General features: G+C 41.6%; 1 protein-coding gene across 3 annotated transcripts in view; it reads right to left on the reverse strand.

Annotated features, from left to right (window-relative positions):
• PLXNB2 (plexin B2) overlaps positions 1–24,253 on the reverse strand; it is a 249,621-nt gene that overhangs the window by 62,927 nt on the left and 162,441 nt on the right. For all 3 annotated transcript variants that reach the window (XM_042872395.1, XM_042872396.1, XM_042872397.1), the window contains 6 exons: positions 12,180–13,290; positions 10,337–10,519; positions 9,343–9,465; positions 5,452–5,552; positions 3,152–3,278; positions 1,215–1,365 (listed from right to left, as the gene is read on the reverse strand). In XM_042872395.1, the coding sequence (XP_042728329.1) occupies positions 1,215–1,365; positions 3,152–3,278; positions 5,452–5,552; positions 9,343–9,465; positions 10,337–10,519; positions 12,180–13,290 (1,796 nt within the window). The remainder of the gene's footprint in view (positions 1–1,214; positions 1,366–3,151; positions 3,279–5,451; positions 5,553–9,342; positions 9,466–10,336; positions 10,520–12,179; positions 13,291–24,253) is intronic.

The following is a 24,253-nucleotide window of genomic DNA, read 5'->3' on the forward strand; positions in this document are numbered from 1 at the left end:
ACTCAGGAAAGTGTATTATTTCTAAGCGACTTGGTTACTCTCATGCCATTCCAGACAGGCTTCTAGTCTTACATTTTATGCTGGAAGATGTCAAGCTGTCATATTTATCAACTCAGTCTCTTTATGTCCTACTTTTCAAAATATTTAGGGAATGTGAATTGGCCCTAAATAAAGTAGTGCTGCTTTAACACTTTGCATAATCTGATACCTTGACATACCCCAGCTATTTTAAAACTTGAGAGATTTTAACATCATTACATTTTGTGCAATTAAAACTGGATTTTGACCAGCTTTGAAGATAATTTAAGCTTGTGTTAAAATGTACTTCCAAGTACCACACTCTTGGGAAATTCTGATACATATGAGAAGGTAATCCTAAGGGGTACCTCTATACAATGTGGAAGAACAGTTTTTTAGTTGTTTAAATTTGATCAATTAACAATGAAGGCTGTGTTGCCAGTTTTATTCTGTGTTTATATATCAGGATGTACGAACTTCAGGCTCAAATAAAGCACTATTGAGGAAATAGCACCAGAATTTTGTTTGGCGAAAGACCATAAGTGTATGTCAGTGGTTCAGAACGGTGGTACAGCCCTTAAGAATACAATCATGTATTTTTCCATTGGTCTTCCACTACTGCAGAAGATGGAGGGCACACAGTGGAAGGGGCAGAAGGCTTTATGATGGAAAGGACAACCTTCTGACATGGATCAGAAGACTAGTTACTGAAATATAGTCGAGTACAGTCGAGTATAAAACTAAAACAACACATCTTCATACTGTGCTGCTCTTCCAGCCTCATATCTCAGTTTGATTAGAGTAAGATTAGAATAGCTGAATTTTGCTTGTTTGGGACACAGAATCCCTATGCTCCTGGTAGAAATATCACTGAATTGGTGACTTCAGGGACTGTTTTGGGGAGGTGTAGTGGCATGATGCAGCTTCTGTGGGCAGTATCAGTTAGATCAATTTTGCTGAATATTTTGGTGGGAACGGCACAGCTTGAAAAAAACAGCGATGGAAAGATTTTGAGTAAAACTTTCTCTTTTTTAAATTAATGTTTGAGTGGTCAAAGATCAACAATAGACTACCTGAGCCAAGGAACTGGAAGCCAAAAAAAACCGTGCATTCAGTTCATATAAGAGGATCACATTAGAAGCAGTGGTTTATGTACTTTCCTTTCTTATGCATGGCAGGTAGCAATATTTCTTTACCTTGACCTTTCGGTGTTGGAGGAATCATATCAGGAGGGTCACAGATAATAACTCCTTCATTTAATTGAGCACGATGGCTTGTTTCACCAAAGGTACACCAAAGTTTGTCACTAGTGCTCAAAGTTGGCAATGGACTTACTGTCAGTTTCACCTGCAAACAAATTTTCAACAGGTAAAATATTTGAAAGAAAGTAAGCAAGCTCAGCAAGGCTTATGGCCACAGAATTTTCAGCTGCTTTCTTTTCCAGCCAAGGGTGATATTTTGGCTGGTACTGCACAACGTGGTTCCCCTTTTCAATTTTTATTTGTTTTCTTCTTATTTTTCTGCCACTTTTCCAGCTGGGTCTATGCTGAATAAAAATGGTACAGAAAACTCCTTCCTTGTCAGTGCACTAGATCAAAACAAAAATGTCTCTAGATACAAGCCCAGCCCAGCCTTTTGTTCTTGTACTCAGCATCCAGTTCAGTAAACAGAGTAGTTTAAGACTTAAGTAAGTCTTGAACTTAATGAAAATTACATTAACTTTAGGTGTTATTAGCCAGCAAATAAACCAAGGCTGAATGGGCTGGAAAAGCTGGAGTTTGAAAGGGCTGAGCAGATAAAAGTGGCTTTCTCAAGATTCAATGTACATGCAAAGAAAAAAAACCAAAAAAACAACACCCAAATCCTGACATTTATCACTACTACTTAAAAAGAATTTCTGAGAGTGGTGGTGAGATCTTAATCTTCCTAAAGAAATCATCAATACAGTATGCATGTCAGAAACTAAAGGCAAAATAGAGTGGGAAAACTTAGCAAGGCAGGAAAAAGAAAATGAATTCAGATTTTAGATGATGCCCTTGATTCAATGTTTCAGGTATGTTAATTCCACAGTTTAGGCTTTTTACATTTTGTGTTTCCAGTAGAAATGAGGATGGTTCCTTTCTCACGGAAACTGGTCCACTATGTTATAAGCTGCAATATTTTTTGGTGAATAAAAGTAACTCAGAGGAGAAGATGACAGTGGCAATATTACAGGTTGTATGTAGATGCTCATTTGAAGTTGGCTTTGTTTTTGTTGATTAGATATTTTGGCCTCATACTCTCATATGAGGCACTAAAGTCTTGTCAACACAAGTTGACAAGGTCTGAAGTAAGAGAAGGTGTGGATTTAACTAGGCTATGTACATTCTAATAACATTTTTTCTCAATGCAGAGACAACCTTAAGACAATGCTGCTTACATCATTTAGGAATGAAATTAAACTAACCCAAAGTGAAGTCTCTTTCTTTCTGATCAAGAGGGATCAAAAACCATTTAGTAACTTCACTCAAAATTAACCCGATTTTACTTGCTGAGCACAACCAGTACATCCTCAGTCTGTACCAGCATGCTGCACTTGAAATCAAAGCAAGCTATGACATACTGGTTACTCTCCAAATGCTTCATTTTGTCACCACGTAGTAGTTTTGCATGCTGAATTTAACTTCTCCATGTATGTAGACAAATTTTGCTGTATAGACAAATCCACTGCCAGATTTTAAAGAAACAGCTTATGCCTTCACTACTTACTCAAGTTTATGCTCAAGTAAGCTGAAAGAGGATGCAAGGGCAACATGAAATCTCCCCTATCAATTATCTTTTATAGGCTATACAATATTGTGCAACACTTTCGTAATATTCAGATAGCTCTAAGTGCTTTGTCATCCATAATAATGCATCACTGTGGTTTACAGAGAAGGTTAAAAGGAGCATTTCTTAGAAGAAAACATTAACTACATCCTGCAAGAAGAAGAGGGAAGAAAAGAGCACTGTGAGAAGTCTGAAAGGTTGAGATACCTCAAAAACTTTATATTTCTTGCTATCACCATGCCTAAAGAAAAACAGACATTAATTTGCTTTGTAGTCACATCAGTGTGCTTTAAGAACGTGCAGGGAAAGGATTTTCTTGTCCTACCTTAGCAGGAGCTCTACGACTCATGTTTTGAGGGTCTGCACTGATGATAGTCATACATGTACCACTTGGACTCCAGAGCCAGTCGTTCTCCTTATCAGCCATTTCACAGTCTGCCCTCTTTGTACACCTGACAAAATAGGAACAAAACAAGAAGTAAAGCAATATTTGGACTCTGCCTTCTCTGAACTAAGCAACAATTCAGGGACCAGAGACTGAAACTGTAGTACAAGATGACTGGAAATTTGCTTTAATATTGACTATTCATGTTGCTATCAGAGAACTATTAAATGAATAAGTGATGGACTAAGTACTGACCATATTTGAAATACAGAAAGCAAGTAGGGAGACAACATATGTTGCATAATGTGTAGAATTACTCCACTCAAACATATGGACACCTAATAATATTTAACACAGCATCAAAAAGAGAATGGAGCCATTGCCCCATTTCCTGAAAGTAGGCTGATTAATCTTCATTTTAACACACACCAAACTCCTGGAGGAGTGGGCACAACCTTCCTCTAGGTCAAGGATGACACCCATGTGTTGGCAGCAATAAGACACCTGACTCATGAGGGCAGAAATGTGATAGAGCAGTGCTGCCTGGGGCACGCGAGAACTCCTGTGGAATCTCAGCACAAGAGAAATGCAGCTTTCTCGGTGAAGGGCTTCATTAACTCCTGCCACAGTTTAAGATCTCTGTCTGCGAGGGCACCCTTACCATCGCAGGAAGACATCAGTGGCTGTGCAGCCTCACAGAAAATCCTGAGAGATTTTCTTAGCTCCCCTACAGGAAGGATGTAAAGCAGAGGTGCTGCAGGACAGAATCTGCATATGTGGCTACAAAAGCTTGTTAGAGCGTGTGCTGGGGGCCAGTTTCATGCATATTCTTTTCATCCAGTGCAGTGCTTGTGAGAAAACTCTGTAATATCTCTGGGTGTTGTAACAAAAGTCTATTAACTCATCAGGGGCCTTAGTATAGTACTGTTGCTGAACAGTTCTGCCAGCACTACCCTAAGGATATCATTTACATACAAAGTCTACATTCATATAACACGTCCCTAAACACACAATTAAGCGCTGCATGTGAAGATGAGACAGAACTTGGTGCAGGTGAGAAAAACATTAGAAATCATGTGCTTCTATTTCTACTGGGAGAAATACTACCAAATGCAAAAATTCACGTTTGCTTGTTCTCAGAGATCATTAATACTTCAAGTTATTGAGGTCAGTGGTTGTATCAGAAACCTGAAGGGAAATCTAGGAGAAATTGCTTCCTGTATGATATATGACACGGCCTTCAACTCTGAGTAGCCAGGAGGAGTTTGAGTTGCATGTTCCAAATCCCCAGGTTTCATCCACTGAAGCTGAAGCCTGGTCTTGAAGAGTTAGTACAGAATATTGCATAAATGTGTACAAACACATAAGTTTCTCTGCAGTGCTTCACATTATGCTGCACAACAGCCTGTTAGGTAACTTAATGTGAAGGTTCACATTTTCAGGCAGGAAGCTGGAAGCCTGAAATTCATCTGCATGCTATAATTAAATAGCCCCTTTGTTCCAACAGCGAGTACTTAGAACCATGAATTCCCAACTGCTCATGCCAAGGGGTTAATTAACTTAGTAGTCAAAAAGAGAGCTGTAGGACCGCACTTGCTTCTCACCACTCCAATCAATGTGCAATGTAAAGAAGAGACATCCAGAATTGTTCTAGTTTGCATATGTTTGAATATTAATTCAGATAACCTCTGCAGAGAAGTCAGCCAAAGGCCAGCTTCTGCTCTCATGCAATGAGGTGAGAGCCCGGTGTAGCTAAATGTCTCCATAGCTAACATTTACCTACAAACAGCCTTTTATCTATATACTTCATGTTCAGACATTAGCAATTTCTTCCTTTACGCTCTTTTATTATGTTTTGCATCTCTACTTAAAATAAATGCTATATTTTCAGGATTTTAAATAGGGAGCACTCTTAACTTTTGGGAGAACCTCTGACTGCATGGTTCAGAGAGCCATAAAACTTGCAGTTGCAAGATGTATACTGATTTTCAGTACCAGCAGAAGCGTATATATTTTCCCAAACTAATGAAATCTGCAGAAGTCAATGGGGACTTATTTGTGTACATGGAAGATTGATACCAATGTCAGTGTGATAAAATTCAATCCCTGTCAGTACTGAGAGTCTGAGTACAAAGAACCGGAATCACTACGCAAAGCAATAACAGAAGGCACGTGCCACAACTTGAGGCCTCCTCCAGCACCTTCACTGCCCACATCTGCAGAACCCCTGTGGGACTCACCTGCCCTCCCGCACACACCAGCCGCAGTACGGGTCCTGGGCCTGCGTGCACTTCTCACAGTCTGAGTACTTGTGGCACTGCTGTACGGGAAGGCGATGCACCTGGGGAGCCAATAGCAAGACAAACCTTCACGTGTCTGAGGAAGGCACAAGGAGACTGAAAAGCTTACGGATGGGATTGCACAACGCCGCCGCCCACTGCAGAAGACCCCTTATAACTATGTACAGGTGCAATTTGGTTTTTTAAAATGGAACTTGGTTAACCCCCTGGTCATGACTTAAAGCTCAAATTCACATATTTTCCTGCTCTTCTTCACTCCAGTGTTCTCTAGTCTCTCTCCAAACTAGCAGAATTCATTGCCATAATAAAGAATCACGAGAAAATCTTAAAAAGCCGTTCAGTTCCTGCAGTTAGGTTAAGCTACTTCTGGACATGTGCATTTCAGCAGATGCTGCAGAACAGAAATGTGAGAACATCTTTTCCAACCCAAGAAACAGCTACTGCAGGACAGATTCTTCCTGCAGGTTAACATAGCACTAGCTAGATCAGTTGTACGTACAATAGCCTCCTCCTGTTGTTAGCATGAGATTGAAATCCTTTGGAAATGTAACCACACGTGGCACTTTCAGCCAGAAGGCACTGCAGGAAGTCTGAAATCCTCAGAGGGCCCTGGTGCTTGCAGCGCCGCACTTCTCCAAGCTTAACTCTGCTGCCATGCAGTAAGTTTACAACAGAGAATGGAAATAACTGTGGCAGGAAGCAGCACCGTCAATTCTCAGACTCCCCGTAAATACGTGGCTTCTGGTTTTGATTTTCTTTGAGGGTGAGAATAAACAATTTGGTCTTTCTTCAATGCCCAGAAAAATGAGCTGGCACATAATCAGCACTTTTAACTATGCTGCTGAATTGTGCAAGAGGGGAAGGGACATACTCCTCCCAGACTGTTAAGGACCGTGTTTTACCTATGAAGAGGGATGTAAGCTTTTTTTTTTTTTTTTTTTTTTTTAACCTAATCCTCTCATTTAAACCCACTGGCAGTTACAAAGCTACTTTGCAAGTCCGAATCTGGCCTCATTTCACCTTAGAAGAGTTCAACCTGACTCAGGGAGGGCGGATGGACTTGATGATCACCAAAGGTCTCTTCCAGCCCCTACAGTTCTGGGATTCGGTGACTCAGTTAAGGAAAACATCAACATTTGGTGGCGTTCATGCATTTACGACTACATAGGCTTATCTCTTCAGTACTTTCTTTTTCTTCCACAGGCTGCTTCCTACCCAGAGCTGAGTTACTGGCACACCGCTTCTCTAACCAGCTCCCCTCTCGTGAATAATTTAATATCCAGTGAATGGCTTTTTTATGACAAAGTGTCTGTTTCATAATTCTAGAAAGCAGAAACAAGCTCCAGAGTTGGCCGTCTCTACAAGTTTTACATAAACCAAAAGATTTTTACAGAAAAAATAGCAGCTCGGCTTACAGACAGCTACAGAATCACACAATCACAGAATTGTAGGGGTTAGAAGGGACCTCCAGAGATCATCGTGTCCAACCCCCAAAACACAGAGAAACTGATTTTAGAGATTTTAGTGTTTTTCTCATTGGCATTTTTAACCAGAGAGAGGTAAAAGCCATAACAAGCACAGAAAGTGGTGAGAATGGTGACTGCCACAGGCTTCAGTTTTACTGCTGATACGAGATGTATCAGAAGGAATCCAAGATCCTCCCACTTCTGTTTACTTTTAATGGCCTACACTGAGTATGGCAGGAGTGGTGCAGTCCTTTCTTGCTTCACTGGGCCTTCCTGACCCCTGCCCAGCTCTGGGAGAAGGATAAGAAGGAAGAACTGACTTTTGAAAGCATCTGCTCTGAGCCATCCACTGCTTGGTAAAAGAGGATGGGGGGAAAAGGGGAAGGGGGGAGTGAGAGAAGAAATGAAACAGGAAAGCAAAAGGTGGATTCTCTCTGCAATCTTAAGCTCCGTATCACTCTTCCCTATATTTTGCCATCATCTAATTTATTTTTAAAGGCTGCTTCACGTTATCATCCATCACATCACTTGGGTGGCAAGTGCTGCATCTGCCAGGCAGGTCAGCGTTCAGCATGCACAGCAGCGCAGCGATTGTGCACTTCATTGTTTACCTCCTTTTAAATAACTGAAAACCATTTTAACCCCCAGGGCAGGGTTCTGGTACATCTTTTCCCACAACTTGCAGCCGTTCTGAAAACAGCAGAGCATGTTTCAGCATTTATTCTTCCCCCCTCACTTCTGTCACTTCATTTCTTCCGGCTCTGAAGGCCTCCATTCTCCTCTATCTGGCTTTCAAAGTGGGTGGGACTGCTCATTATAATTAACTCCTGGAGATGACAGTAATGTAATGCCATGACAGAGCTCCCAAGTTTAGTTATTCACATTTAAGCTGAACAGGTTTTGTAAAAGAAAATTATTATTCCCATTATTTAGAAACTGATGTGTCTATGAGAGCTACTAAGAAAAGATTAAACTGAAATAGCTTCTTTAGGAGAGATTTTCTGCACTCTCAATTTAAACATTTTGTAGATATGGAACTATTAGCGGCCTTCCTAAATTCTATTTCAAGCTGACTATCACCAGAAAACCTGCCTTGCTTCAGGTTGCTCCAGTGCTCACGCTGCTCAGCCTGGTGGGGATATCAGGGCTGAAGCAATCTGCTGGTGTCCCATGGGGTGCCAGGCTGTGCAGCCTCATGTAGATTCTGTTGAAGTTTGAAGTTCTGTTCCAAATCTGAAGTACCAACTACTAAAAAAAATGGTACTAACCTGCAGGAATATACTTCCCCCACCATTTCCCCAGTACTCTCCTTCCACAGCCATCAGAATTCTCCCTGTGTTACTGCTGCTGGGCCATTTCCCACATCCCACTGAGTGTCCCCATCAGTGCTGCTGTGGTGGCAGTCTGTCATTTCTCCCATCCCGGAGAGCTGCTGGACCATGAGTGTGAGTGACCACATAGGGAAGTGCCATGAGCAGGTTGCAGCTGTAAGTGGCATCCCTCCCACCTCCTCCTTTCCTTCTTGCTTTTGTTTTCCCTTCAAAAATCTTCACTGTTCCAGCTCAGAGAAGGTGAACCAAGAAGAGACCGCCTGTTACTTCTGTAGCAGTCCGACTATTCCTCTTGCAGCAGTACAGCTCTAGGCAGAAGCTAATACAAGGACGTTTCCCAAAGCTCTAGGTCTCTCCATTGCTTCTTACCTTCTAACAGCAAGACCCGTGAAAGCTCTTGGCCACTTTAAATATATGAAAACACTGCTGTGTCAGCTACTAGCATCCCAAATCCTGAAGTATTCACAGAATCTCAGAATGGCGGGAGTTGGAAGGTACTTCAAGAGATCAATGAGGCCAACCCCCCTGCTAAAGCAGGTTCCCTAAATATGTGGCACAGGTAGGCAGCTCAAGCGTTCTCCCCGATGAGTGGCTGCCTGACCCTGTGGCGTTCTAGTGCCAAACATCACAGCTTCATCCTTTGCCCAGACCCCATTACAGAGCTTCAGAGGTGAACTCACTTCCTGATCTCACTCTGAGTAGTAAGGATGTAACCGTTCTCCAAGTGACAGTCAAGTGATTAAGCCCATCACCTCTGCTTGAGGGAGCAAAAAGCACAGGGGGGCTGAAGCTGGTAGAAGGAGGTACATAATTCACACTGTCTTCATCTACCCCATAATCCCAGCAGCATTTTCATTTATTTGTAATATCCTGCTGTCCTTCTGCCTGTGAAGGTGCACACACAAATGCAGCGCAGGAGCAGACCCAGTGACTAGGGTGGGTTCCAGGAATGACAGAGAAATGTTCAAATCTCAGGTAAAGTCACAGAGAAAGTTAAACTGGACCTGATGCTTAAAAAGAGAGGGATACATTACCTTGTCTGTGGTCATCACATATAGATATTCTTGGGTTTTGTCAAGGACCAGATCATTCTTTATGGGTTTATTTAGTTCAATAGTCAGAGAACTGTACTCAGTTACAGTGGATGACAGGAACACCTGTTCCATGGAAGAAAGAAGGGTGGTAAAGGTTGCTGTTTTTTCAATTATCATGAATGAAAATGCTATGTTTGCTCAAGTTCACAAATTCATATTGGTGAAAACATTTCAATCTGAAGTATTTAGCATTAAAGGCAGCAAACACAGCAGAAAAATTATGGAAAAGAAATTGCTCACAGCTCACAATAGCTAGTATTTCCATTGATTTTTTTTTTTTTCTAAATACTGATTTATTTGAGTGTTGTAAAACTCAAATTTTCAACTTGGAGCCACAGCTCTTAAAGGTGTTCAAATTTGCTGACCTCCCTTACAATAAGCAGTTGTATCAGCTTCACACTTCAAACAAAATAGTGACACATGGCCATCACTTGTCTTCAGCAAAATAACACACACGGTGTGACAGTCTCCATAGTTTAACAGTATGGACACACAAACCCTTGAACCACATGTTCCCACAGTCAAAGCTCCTGCTTTAGCTTTAAATTGTTTTCTGTATTCTGGTCACTGAATGGCCACAATGATTACAAAATGAAAATGTGCTCTTAAACGAGTAGGGGCTTGAATAGCTATAAGGCCACAGCAGATGCTAGATTACCTAGGGATATTTTTATAAGGCTCCATGTAGGTATCTAAACCTTTGGGAGAAGTATAATCCAGGCAATGCTAATTCTACCTACATACTGGAAAGCTGAGGTACACAAGAAGTAACCTGTCTTTATTTTTCTTTGAAAGTAAAGACATTGAGTGCCAAGAGAATCTGCTCCTGCTATGTGATCCTCTAAATCATGTTCACTTTCAGAGTATCAACACGTTATCAGAACAGTTTGCAACCTATTCAACACGCTCCAAGCTTTGAAGTCAGATTTGTTACCTTAAGAATTTTTCCATCTGAAGTCCCCAGAAAGGCCACGGTGTGCCCATTCTCCACAGTCACAGTAACAGCCGTGAGATTCATCCCTTCTTTTTGTAATACTGGCTTCTCTATAACACCATTTTTACTTCCCAAGAGGTATGGTAAGTGTTCAGAGCCACAGGGGAAATTTTTGCTTGCATTCTAATAAGGAATAGCAATACAGAGCGATGTTAAACATTCAGATCACTAATTCCCACCTAAGAATGAAGTGTAACCCTGCTACCACAATATGATACCCTTCAGACATAGGAGAGCAGAAAAAGAGAAATGGGTTCCCTGGCCACGTTACAAGCCAACGAGCCACAATCAGAAAGCAGTCTGCTAATTGCAAACTGGTTCAGTGCTATTGCTTTCCAGGAGACCTAGAGAGGAAATGGTCTTTGTTTCACTGCAGAAGCACAGATTAAAAACTAACCAGTTCATCTAATTAGCTTGTCATATAGATCAGGTTTACCAGTTTTGTTTTGAGGACTGTTTTTTAAGCTGTTTTGGTTTTCAATTTGCTGCACTCCATAGAAAGGCAGCCCACTGGCAATTGCCTTGTGAACATTCAACACTTTCAATACGCTTTAATCTGAAACTGCAGAAAAAAGGTTAATCCACACCTTGTCTTTCCTGCTACTCTGCTCTCTGATTGGAAATCCACATCTCCCTTTTGCTGGAAGCCCAGGCCACTCCAATTCTCATAATCATAATCTGTGTAATCTGGTGCTCACTTCAGATGCAGGGTACTGCAGTGAGAAAAACTGGGGTTTGGAAGCAAAAAGCGTTTTGGCTTCTATTCAGTGTTAGAGATCTACTACATGGCTGTGATCTCATGAGATGAAGGATTCTGGGTCAACACCAGTAATGAGCTGGTATTTCCATGCCTCATCCCTTCAGGTGATCCCTCCTACCCCTGGGCTGCAGCACACCAGTTTTCAAGCTGTGCTCAAGCAACTGCTTATGCAAGTGTGTAACTTATTTGCGTTGGGGAATTAAGACATCTTTCTTCATGTTTGCTGACTTATTTTTAAGGTGATTCAGTCCCTCATCCCAGTTTACAGTTGGCTGCAGTAACAAATGGCATGCACAAGTGAGGGTGGGAATAGGTTGAGAGGCATGGACAAAAGCAAACGTCTAACAGAGAAGCTGAAAACTGCATCATAAAGCCAGAGCCATAAATTGAGAATCAGTATCTTGAAGGATGTCAATGTCCTCCAGTATCCAAGGCAATGAAAAGCCACGAAAAGACATGCAAGGTCACCCTCATGCTGAGGATCTATTTTGAGACAGAGAAATATATGAAAGCCACCTGAATACAAGAAACATGCATATTTCAAATTATCTGAAAATTCAAATCCAAGTGAGAAACAACACTGAACTCCAGGTATCACCTTCGAGATCAGTAATACCACTTAAAAACATTACAGATACGTTGGCTGTGAACAGAATTGTCTGTAGTAATCATCTGGAAGCTGAACATGGGCATAACAAATCACTGTTTCTGACTCAGTAATTTCCACACTAGAAAGAACTCCTTAACAGAAATGCATTCATGAAACCAGATAATATTCATCTTTTAGAAGACATCAACGCTGTTTCAAAATACGGTAAATTATAAATATCTTGTTGCTTCTTGCTTGATCTGTTTCACAACATTCCCAACCACATTCAATTTTGTAGTGAATCCACTGAGTGAATATAAAGTTCTCCAGCATCTAATCTCACTATATTTTATCTCAAAGCTACATAAAATGCATGCAGTTGTATATTTTCCACTATTCCTTTCACGGATTCTAATATTGATAACTGACATTACCTGTCCATGTGGTCCACATGGGTTTTCTACTGCAAAGAGTTTGTAAAACATGCTGGTATTCTTATTTGTGTAGCAATCATCCCGGTTTTTCTCCATTTTTTCATTGATGTGCCTCAACGAAAACACACACATGGCAGATTTTAAGGAGCCATTATCTTTGTTTACTTTGCTGAAGAGTGCAACGAGCACTTTGTCATCCGAGGCAGAATCTGTAGTTTGTCTTTGCTGAGCCATGCTCTTGGCCAGCTCTTCTCCTGGGGTGGTGACGTAAGCAGAATGACAGTGATCGTAGGAACCATCCTCATCTTTGCAACCCAAGTCCATTTCAAAGTAGGAATAATAATGGGCATCATCTTTGCAAAGACGTGCAATTAGTGTGCGGTTATTGACAGGCTGCTTCTCTTGCTGGTTAAAAATGAAATAAACGTAATTTTTATCCTCAAAGACTGTCACAAATTGCTGTGTGCTTGAAGAATGATAGGCTGACTTTACAGCCGCCGAGTCCGAATACATTTCAAAAATGTCTTTCCCGTCCTTCTCGTGGAGCTGCCGAGTGCTGATTATTATCCCATTATCATTTGGCCCGTTCCCTTTCCCAACAAACAGCACCTGATCATTGTCCAAGGAAGTGATCAGCCCCACCGTTGACACATTCTCATCGTTGCTTGCTACAAAGGACTTCTCTCCACTGGTTTCCACATAATGCGTAACTTTGGTAATGTTTTCTAGATCTCTGGTGGCACAAATCCCTTTAAAAAGGCTTCCACACACCACAATTGTTTTATTTTCCTTGTTCAGCAACAATAATTTGTTGTAATTGTCAGTCAGTACTGCCTCTTTACATTGATTTTCTTCAATGGGAGGTGTGCATTTTTTGTTGTCCTTTCTTGGCCCCGTTTCCACATGTATCCGTACCACCAGATTTTCTGTAAGCTGATACAGAGCATTTACCACTCCCAAATAGATTATGCCAGTGTCATTATCCACTGTTAGATGATTTAGCTCTGTGGCGCTCTGAAAAAATTTCAGTTCCTCACTTCTGGAAAAGGTGATGCAAAAGCAGCTCACAATGCTTAGCGTCCAGATCCATGAAGCCATCTCTACGTAATACCTAAAAAGGGAAAAGAAAACTGTGAAAATTAAAAAATAAAACTGACAAGAAATTCAGCAACATGAAGTTTTTTTTAATGATTTCGGACACAAATATACTCACCATTATGCCTGTGCAGACATTACAAAGATTACATAAAGCCTCAAATCTTGTTAATTGCCTAGCAATTTAATATGTCGGGGAAAGATGGAACAAGGTTGCATGTCCAAGTGTTGATCATATAACCAATTAGATAATCCCGTGCTAAAGCACAATGAGGTCAATGGACAATTTGAAACATGGCAAGAAGTGGTAGTGCTTCTCCAGTTTCATACTGTGTGAATTGTTAATTAGGGAGATTTGAAAAACAAGCTGGATGAGTCTGGCATTTCAGGCAGAGGGAGAGAATCACACAATGTCCCAGGTTGGAAGGGACCTCAAGGATCATGAATCTCCAACCCCCTGCCACATGCAGGGCCACCAACCTCCCCATTTAATGCTAAACCAGGCTGCCCAGGGCCCCATCCAACCTGGCCTTGAACACCTCCAGGGATGGGGCATCCACAACCTCTCTGGGCAGCCTGTTCCAGCACCTCACCACTCTCTCTGTAAAGAACTTCCCCCTGACATCCAACCTAAATCTTCCCTCCCTCAACTTAAAACCATTTCCCCTTGTCCTGCAGCTATCTACCCTTTCAAAGAGTTGATTCCCCTCCTGTTTGTAGGCTCCCTTTAGGTACTGAAAGGCTGCAATGAGGTCACCCTGCAGCCTTCTTTTCTCCAGGCTGAACAAGCCCAGCTCCTTCACCCTGTCTTCATAAGGGAGGTGCTCCAGCCCCCTGATCATCTTCGTGGCCCTCCTCTGGACCCCCTCCAACAGCTCCCTGTCTTTCTTGTACTGGGGGCTCCAGACCTGGACACTGTATTCCAGTAACACTGGGGACATTTGGTGTTGCAGGACTTTCCTGATAAAGGAAAACATCCTTCTGTTGACTACAGGGAAGTCTGCATCTGGCTTTTGCTCTTTGAGAATCCTCGACTGCTGTAAAGCTGCTTCCTATGCAACGCTGCCTATGATATTACTGCTATGCATTAAAGTCTGACACTTCAATTCACTTTAGCACTGCAAGTGGACGATTTTAAATCTGCCTTTAAAACATCATTTAATCACTGAGAGTTTAACGTGCTAAAGATGCTTTTATGTGTTGCATTGTTCAGCCCTCAAACCATTTCTGCTTCTAAAGCAGATTGCCTGGCTGTGTGGAATTAAGCAAACACCTTCTGAGGCTTGTAGCCTGGCCTAATTTTAACTGCGGGACCTAAATAATGAGGCAAATCCAAACTGGCTTCCTAACAACTGAATGATTTTCAGTGTTTTGTTAAGTTTTTCACTCTGGGAGCATAAAACAGAAGGTTTGGGCAGAAATGTTTTGGGGGAAAAATAAATTGTGTTTGGAGGAAATACTGAAAAAAAAAAACCAAACAAGTATGATCCACAGTTTTTTTAATTTTCAAATTAAGTCATGGGACTTCATAGTCTGATGAGGAGAGATTCTGTAAACTTACAGGGAATCTGGGGATAAATCTGAAAGTATCTGGAACTGTGAATAGAACTGAAGAAATGAAACCCACGAAAGACAAGAGATACATTCAACAAAGTAACCTAATGGGAAAGCCTGCTAGGAGGAGGAAAACAGCAGAAAATACCAAAGGGAAAAAAAAAAGAAAAATAATAAAAGGAGCACAACAATGAAGGAGCCTTCTGTGCCAGTTATAAATGCTGTTTTAGCAGCACTGACAGACTATAGGGGGATGGGAAGGAGAATTGCCTGAATTACCATTTATACTGGATAACTAAAGTTCATCATCAATCAATGGGGTTGCAACAGCTGGAGCAGGGAGGGAAGAGCCTTGGTTGTGAGAAAGAGCCACCTGTTGGGTCCCAACACCAGCCCTCATCACCTGCCATTCCGCCTTCCTGTGCTGACCACATTTTGCTCCTCCATGAAGAAAACGTGTGTAATGGTAAACCACTCTAAAAGTACAGTGATTCTAACTTTGAAAAAAAAACAAGAACTGACAAAAGGTCTAACTTCAAACTTACATTGCTGGAGTCCTTATCACAAACCAGACCAGTTGGCAGCAAAATGGGGTCAAAAAAGAGCCAGAACATTACCAACAGCACAAGTCCAACTTCTAGTGATAGACTGACCTCACGTGACAGTAACCTGGAAAAACCTAAGAATTATACCCCATTCTTGAGACACGTGGACTTCAGCACATGCCTTGCAAGGTAATGAGGTGTTAGGCTTCTCTGCAATAACCTTAGACCTTGTCTAAGAAACTCAGAATGAATTCTGATATTATTTGTAAGAAACTCCTATTTCTTTTTGCTCCCAAGGACCCCAATTTTGCAAACAAGCTTTGGTCCCTGGTCACATCTCCATGGCTCAATGGTATGTCATCATGCATGTCATCTAATTTCAAATATTGTCCCTGACATTTATCTGCAATGAAATAATAATGATAAAGAAAAACAGCTTGACACACTGCTGCAATGTTGTTTCACAACGAATTTATCATTCCACCATCTATTGTGCAATGATCAAGTGCAGAAAAAAAACCAAATTCATTCGTTCGTGCTTTTCCCACAAAGTAATTATTGTCATCTCTGATCATAATCAAGAAGCCTTAAATAGCTCTCCTTAGAAAATATGCCTCAAATGAACGGGTAGTAATTCATTGTACCTTAAGCTCAGGGCTTGGTTCACCCCCATTCCATTTATTTCAGTGGATTAAAAAAAATATAACGAAAATGCAGAATGCATCTCTTTATTTCTAATTGTACTACAGGTACTGAATTGTAATGCAGCCATTAGAAATGGATTGCTTAGCAGCAGTCACCCATGCCATGTTTTGTCCACTCGGGGCACTCAGCTCATGGCACAGAGGCTGCACTGGCAATGCACATGCCTTCGTCCCCTGGGAAAAAGAGTCATGCTGGTTCCTCCCAGAGCCAGGATTGAAAGAAAAGAAAAAGGAAAACAGAAAAAAAGAGAAAAGAAAAGAAAAAGATACTTACAGGAGTAACCCATCTATACAAAAATGGGTAACACTTCCTACTATTTTCTGCCTTGTTTACTTCAGATGTAAAATATGAATGACAATGGCAGTCTCTTTCTAATCTGACTCCAGACAGCAGCTAGTAGATCATTCCAATTTCATTCTGGACTATGGTGTGAGAGTCACCAAGAAATTAATGACGGTTTGATCTTCATTAGGATATGCACATAGGTTGAAGACATTTAAATCCCATTAGACATATTAGAGGAAACTGTCGTTTGCAAAACTGGGCAAACAAATCCTTTAAGGCACCAAAATAACAGTAGCAGTTCTTCACTGTCTATATTGGCTTTGGTTCCCCCCCCTTCATCAAGGGAAGAATAAACAAAAATTAAATAAGCTATGGAAAAGATCCAGACCTAAATCCCTACCCGCTTCCAAAAGACCAAACTTTGGGAAGAAAAAAGCTAACCAATTCAAACCAGTTGCAGTGCAACCACAGCTCCTTTCCACCTGACCTGAACTTTGACTATGGGAAGGGCAGCAGGAGGGGCCCTGCCACGGCCATCTGCTGGGCAGGACATCCAGGGCTGCTATTAACAAAGCTGCCCCACTGAGCGAGGTGCTGTGGAAATGCATCGAGGACCAGCTTCCTGCTGTGAAAAGCTGTTTTAAACAAACAAGTCAAGAAAATCTGAGATGAAATGAGTAAGAAAGGCAGGCTGGAGCATTGAATCTGAGCCATCCAGCCAGGCAAATATATTTCCAATGGGTTATTTACATAACTTTAATTATACATGGGCATATATGGTTTACTCAAAGTCATGCTCTGATCACAGTGTCGTTAAGCAATGGTATGCCTTGGGTTCGAAGGTACCAAGATCATCTGGTTCCAATCCCTTGAGACATGGTATACACCCTCTGACCAAGCACTTACTTTTAAGCACTTGGCAGATGTAGGATAAAAGAAGAAGCCTGGCAGTGCAGCCGATCACATCTCTGCTGTCACTCTCCAAGTCCTGCCTCCATCCTGCTTCTTGCTCCCCAATGATGATATCATCATCCCATCTTGCTCCTCTGTGATACCATCAAGGTAATATTTTCCTCTGTCCCATCAGGATTACTTGAATTGCAAACTCACTTTTCCTCTTCGGATTCCTCCTTTTTTCATCATTGCCTTCCCCACCCTTCTCGAATCTCAAAATACATGCTCCCCTTCTAGCTCATGTACCTTACAGAGAATGATTTCTGTGGAAATGGTAGTCCCGAAAAATAAATAAAACAACAACTGTATTATAAAAAAGTCCATGTTAATTAAAAAGAACGTGTGGGTAACACACAGCCCTGGTGCAGCCAGGTGGGGGCTCCACAGGTGTCAGCATTATTTAGTGAGAGGGAAAAGGTGATTAAAGGCCAGGCTGGACGTGGCTCTGGGCAGCCTCGTTTAGTGGCTGGCAGCCCTGCACACAGCAGGGAGGGTTGAAACTCGATGATCATTGTGGTCCCTTTCGACTCAAGCCATTCTATGATTCCATGATTCTATGTCAGCAACTGAGCACTTTAGAAGAAGCCCCCTGAAAACAACCAGTCATACTGCTTATGGTGAATACGAGACTGCGTGTTGTGTGCAGGAAACATAGAGCAACCAGGAGAAGGCTTCACACACAAAACTGCAATATAGTGACAGTGCATAGGAACAACACAGCTACCGGCACTGTCCCATTTCTAGCTAGATCGATTGTAATTTAATTAAACGTAACTTCATGTCTTTCTACTCAAGCAAGACTGATAACCTTAAGTAACAGTCAATTCCTCAAAAGGCATGCAGAAAGTAATGAGCATCATACTGCAGAAGTGCAAAGTGAGCTTCAGATTGACTTCCCACAACTCCCATAAATACCCACAGGATCAGCACTAACAGCACACAGACACAGAAGGGACAGCTGTTTTCCTCCTTACCTGGACTTGCACACCTGAACCTTCAGCTCTTCAGCCACCCTCAGTTACCTTTCTTTCTGCCTTCAGTAGAATTTTAGCTTTGTTACTTCATTTCGTACAAACATTTCTATTGAAGCAAAAGAATTTTGCTTTGCTTTAATCTGAATAACTATTAGCTAAACACGTGTCCCAAAACTACAGACAAAAAAGTCCAATGGATGAATAATTTTCCCAGTTCAGCTTCTGTGGTGCTTTTTTTTGCAGAGTTGTGCCTTTCTAACCATACTGTACTGAGTACTTCATCTGAGTGGTACTTCATCTAGTCTACATGAAGTTTCCTGACTTGTAATGTTGGTTCTTGAGACAAATGCTTCTGCCAATGGATGTGTGCAAAATCAATCTGATGGGCTTTCAGAGTATGTGATGCAGAGAGCTGTGGTCCCCATGGAGAACCCTCCCTCCATCAGAGAGTAAAAAAATCCCCAAACTGCAAAACAAAAAAGATACAAATCCAAAGGACATATTCAAATGACTTAGAGATTTTGGGAAATGAGGAATTAAAATTAATTTCTCCTCTCTCTCATTTGATTAACTTGTGTTTAGTTTCAGATGGGTTTTCCACAAGCCAAAAATAATTCACCTTTCATGATTAAGCTAAAAAAAAATTCAAAACAGAAATTGCAGAATGTGTGGATAAGGGATGAACAGATTTTCTGTTAGGATTTCAAAGTTTATGATTTTATGAGAAAGGCTTGTAAATGGGAGCATCCTCCTCCCAGCCACAACTTTTATTACTACTTCCTAGATACAATCAAAGAGATACTTCACTGGTTCAGAAAAGGAATCACCTGGAAAAACACTGCAGAATTCAAGTGCACTTCCTAAGAGGAAGGCAACATGCTGGAAAGGCTTTGGAGAGGGAATAACTTCTTTTGTAGACTATGGCATAGGTCCAAAACTGTTTCTGTAGAATGAGAAGAGCCATCCCTGTGATGGGAGACCATCCTTTACTTCTGTTGATTTGCTGCCAGCAGATGGGACCCATGGGTTGGTGACCAGTGGGAAATTCCTTTGCAAAGGATGAAAACCTGACATCCAACATCTGTTTCATTTAAAGTTGTGATAACCTATACTGCTATTTTCCTTCTCTTTCACTTCTTCTCAAAACAAGATTTGCTAACATATCCTCAGAAGGGACAAACTGTTCTACGTAATGAACCTGAAAATGTGGCAAAAAATGGGCAAGTGCTTGTAATATAGATTTTACTCCTTACATGGAAGACAAAGATATTACTGCACGAGGAAAACTCTCTTAAAAAAAAAAAAAAAATTAATAGTATAAGGTTTATTGATATGGGTCTTTTATAAGGCCTTTTGTAAGTTACAGAGTCACAAAGGAAATAGTGAATGTTATACTCTCAGCCACTGTGCATTCTGCAGGTGTTTTGCTGTGTAAAACAAATGGAAGACAGATGGGACCATAAACTCAGGTTGCAGAAAAAGCACTGTTTCCTGTACCATGGTTTAACCTGGGCAGGAATGAGATGAATTCTGGGACCCATAGAGGGATGAATTTATTGCTCGGGCCTGAAGCTTCAGAATAACCTAGTGGTAGCTGAAAGGACATGAGAGCATGCAGAGGACAGTGCATCTGGGAAAGGGGCACGGGAAAAAAATCCTCTTATCATCCTGAAGACTTTTATCCTTCAGAAGATCGGGGCTATCAGCAGCCTGTCCTGAAGGAAGAGCTCAGATAACTCACTCCCTGATCAAGACCAAGAACCTGAGGGTATGTTGTGAGGCATTCCATAACATGGACAGTGGGATCTCAAGGGGAAAGAGACAGTTAGACAGGATGGAGCAGTGTGACATACAGAAACCTGCCCTCAATGAATGCTAAGGACTTTACTTGACATTTACCTACAAGGTAATTCCCACCAAGCTTGTCACAACATCAGATGACTTTGGGAGACTGTACCTCCAGCCATATCACTACAACCCATCAAACCTGCCACCCGCTTTGTGTCTCACAGTCTCCACGTGGAGAACACAGAAATTAACCAGGGCATCTTACCCAGCTCTAACTTAATCACTGGTAACCACAGAAAACAGCACTGCCATGCACAAAATGGGCCAGCAACCTGGACAGCCCCTTGCTTCCAAAATGTTTACCTGTCCCTGCATGGAAAAGGTTTCCCAAGGCACTGCAACTGAAGCGTTAATTAACAGCTGGGAATGCAACAGCTTTCCACAAGTGGTTCAGTATCCACAGGGTTCCTGCCATCAACCCACCACGGACTCTCACAGACTTGTGGAAAAATTGGCACCAAGGATTGAGTCATAGGTTTAAATAAGACAAACAGCAAATTCAGAGCCTGCATTAATAATTATGTCATTAGGTTCAAGCTAAATTAATAACACTATTGGTAGTCCGAATTGAAACCTTTCATCCACATATACCTGAGCTCCAAAGTGTTTAATATGCTGAGCCAGACCCAAATTCAGAGCAAGAGGGAGCAGAAAGAATGTGAGTCTTAATTTTTCAACTAGGAGTCACTCAAAAGAGCATTAAGAACAGCTAATGAGATGGAGAAAATGCATACTTACATATTTTGCAATCCAGCTCAAGAATTTCCAATAATGTGCTGTCTCTGCAACATCAGCAGGTAATCAAAACAAAAAACAAAAACAAAACAAAAAAAAAAGCCACCCAAAAAAACAGATGCAATTTGCAGTTTTATTTGAACTCTTAGAAGCAGAGCTGTGCTATGCAAAGCTGAACTCTAATAATTTCCGTGGTTTATTACAGCCAGACTTGACAGCATTTGGATTTAGAAAATCTTCTATCATGGATACTGCCATAGTCCAAGTTAGCTTTTTTTGTAGTTTTCTTTTTTTTTTTTACTGCTGTTTGGAATAATAAAAAAAAAGAATCACTAAGTGAAAATATCTTCAAGAGTTCACAGTGCCAATAAATTAAAATATATTCACCAAGAAAAGCTATTGCAGAAAGACCTTCATCCCTAGCATAAGCTACCAGCAATTGCTGAATATGCCACTCTCCGAGCTACCGGTAGGAAATGCCAGAAAGGTCTCTTTAAATCCTGATTTTTATTATTGTAATTCTCATTATAAGGAAAAATGCACACATTATCACCTCACATCAGATGGCTGCATATACACAGTTCCAGTCCCACAGACTGGAACATGCAAGGAAAAAAAGAATGCTGCAAGAGCTGGCTCCACACTGCTGCAAAAACTGGCCTTCTTGGACCACATCTCCTTTTCAGTCTGGCTTCTATATTCATCCCTCCATCTTTTTTGTGTTTTCTCTGTAGAAATGAAGCACCCATTTTAATGAGGCCTCGCTTTCTCAGTTTTACAAAGATGCAGTTGATCTGCAAGAAAAGCAGCTGAGTGACGTGGTTAATAGCCAGCAGCTGACTCGGCAGGAATCTGAACCCACAGCATCCCCCCTTTGACCTGCTTCCTGGTTGGTTTCTGTGTGTTTTGTTTTAAACCACGACATCTCCCACTAACAAAACTTCAGATTTTTATCTTATTTTCTTCAGTCTTCACTGCACGCTATGCCCGGTAAGGCCCAGAACCTCTTTATGGACCAAAGCACATCTACAATCAGTCTGCAGTCAGCACATAACCCCAGAGCCCATTCAGACACTCCTGAAAATACAAACAGGCACCCATACACTCCTCACTGCTGGAAAGAGGCAAGCCTATTTGGTGTAAATCCCTGCATCAGCTGAGCTGAGAGAGCTGTGGTATCCTGGTGCCATGGCTGAGAGGGGCAGGCAGTGATAGGACACAAGATGGGATCTGCACCAGCACCACTGCCAGCACTGTGCTATTTTATACCCCAACACAGAAAGGCTTCTTACTTTCTTCTATCCAAAGAACCAATAGAAAATGTTAGAGAACTTAGAGCATGGGAAGGAACACCAGGGAGTTAGGACAGCTTTAATTCACTGCCTTTCACTGCACTAGGGGTACTATGGCTGAAGGAAAAAAATGCATTTATGCTGATAGTAAAAGGACTCTGTGTCACCAGCTCCCTGCCACAACAAGGAATTGCTTGTTTGCAGTGCTAAGGTCATCTTCAAGGACTGCTTTCGGACTTCCCCTGGAAGAAACAAGAAGGGAGGCGAGTTTTTTCCAGTGCGGGGGAATCTGAACATAACCATGTGGAAACAAACACAAACTATTCTGCTCCTTCCTTGCCAGAACCAGCTCTCCCTCATAATTAAACATTAGTCATGTACACACATAAAAATCAAATTGAAAGGATGACGTTTCCAGCATGTGCTACGTTTTCCTACCACTTGCACAAATGAGGCCAAATTACACACAGGCAATCCGCCTCGCCCTGCTCCGCTCACAACAGGAGCAGTAAGCAGTGAATCCCATCCTGCCTTGTTAAGCCAGAGCTGCATTTTTTTTTCTTCCCATTACATTACATTATGGGACTTAATAGGATGATCATGCATAAGCTTCAGTATGAAAAGCTTCATAGTGAAAGCCTCAGTACGAAAGTAAAAAAGCAGTGCCAAATTCATGCAACACAAATATAGCGAGTCACTCATTAAGCCCTACATGACCAAATCCCTTCCTCTTAACTCCTTCTCTTGCTGCACAGCGTTTGGTGCGTGATCCAATCCCAAGGCTGTACTTCCACAGCCTCCTCTTTCTTGTAGTTTGTTTTCCCATTTGGGTTTACCAGGTCTCCACACTCTTCATTTTAAGGCAGCACTTTCTGGCCAGTTTCTCTGGGCTATTTTGACAGGTAGGATAGAAGCTCTGTGAGAACTGGAATCTGCAAACCACACTGAATGGAGCACAACATCATCTATTGTGCTTAAGGCTGACAATGAAAGCCACAAAGAGAGACAAGCAGAAGAAGATGGGGAAAATTCTTGAAATGGAAAGTTTATTGAATGTTAAGAGCCAAGAAACACATAGCTGAGGGATGGAGAATTTCCTGGCTTCTGCTGCTGGAGATAATTCACTGCCTTTTGTCTGGTTTCTCTGTCTTTAAATTCTTTCAACCTTCATTTGGACCATTTGTACATCCATAGCAGTGTTTATTCGTTTTGATTGCCCAGAGATTGAAGATTTTTTTCTTTGCCCTTAAAATTAATGCTCATGATGCTTTTAAAAAAGCTCTTTTCTTTCTCTTCCCCTACACATCATCTTACAGCTCCTTCTCCCCCCACTGTTTTCTTCCCAGGCACAGCATCCAAGTTTTCCTCCCCTACAGTTGCTGCTACTACTGCCTGAACACTTGTGTGGTATGTCTCTAATGACAAAGCAGAGGCAGAAGAAAAAGAAGAGGGGAAAAAAAGAACAAGAACCTCAGATGATTTTCAGATCCCGCTGGGGAGCTCAGACATCCCCACTGCCTCACTGACTTTCTGTCTCTTTCCAATCTTTACCTGGGAACAAGTCTTGTTTCTCGACTACATTTTCTGCTTCGCTCCTTGTGCTTTTTCAAACAGAGGAAAGAAAAATGTAGCAAGAAACACTTAACTTCATGGCATCATCTGATTTTACACACTGAGTGCTCACTCCAGCTTGGGGAGCACACAGGGTAGGAACCACTCAGAGAATTGAGATGTAGCAAGAAAAGATGCGTGGTAAATATTGGGTGAAGCCTTTAATGTAGTGAGACGTCTGAAAGAGAATTCACATGACAGAAGGCTTGCAGGAAATTGATTGTGCTAAAATAAATAGCACATGCAATATGAAGGGTTAAACACCCGATGTTTACAAGTGTAGAACAGGCTGTGCACATCCAAGTCGCATTTGACTGCATTTACTCATTTTGGTTGTCGGCTGCCACAGGCGAGAAAACACAAAACAGAATTTCAGCATTTTCACTTGTATTTACCTTTTCCTCTCCTCTCCTCTCCTCTCCTCTCCTCTCCTCTCCTCTCCTCTCCTCTCCTCTCCTCTCCTCTCCTCTCCTCTC

Source organism: Lagopus leucura, unplaced genomic scaffold (assembly GCF_019238085.1).
Source record: "Lagopus leucura isolate 7727_CA_CO unplaced genomic scaffold, USGS_WTPT01 Super-Scaffold_100008, whole genome shotgun sequence".
In the NCBI taxonomy this organism is placed as follows: domain Eukaryota; kingdom Metazoa; phylum Chordata; class Aves; order Galliformes; family Phasianidae; genus Lagopus; species Lagopus leucura.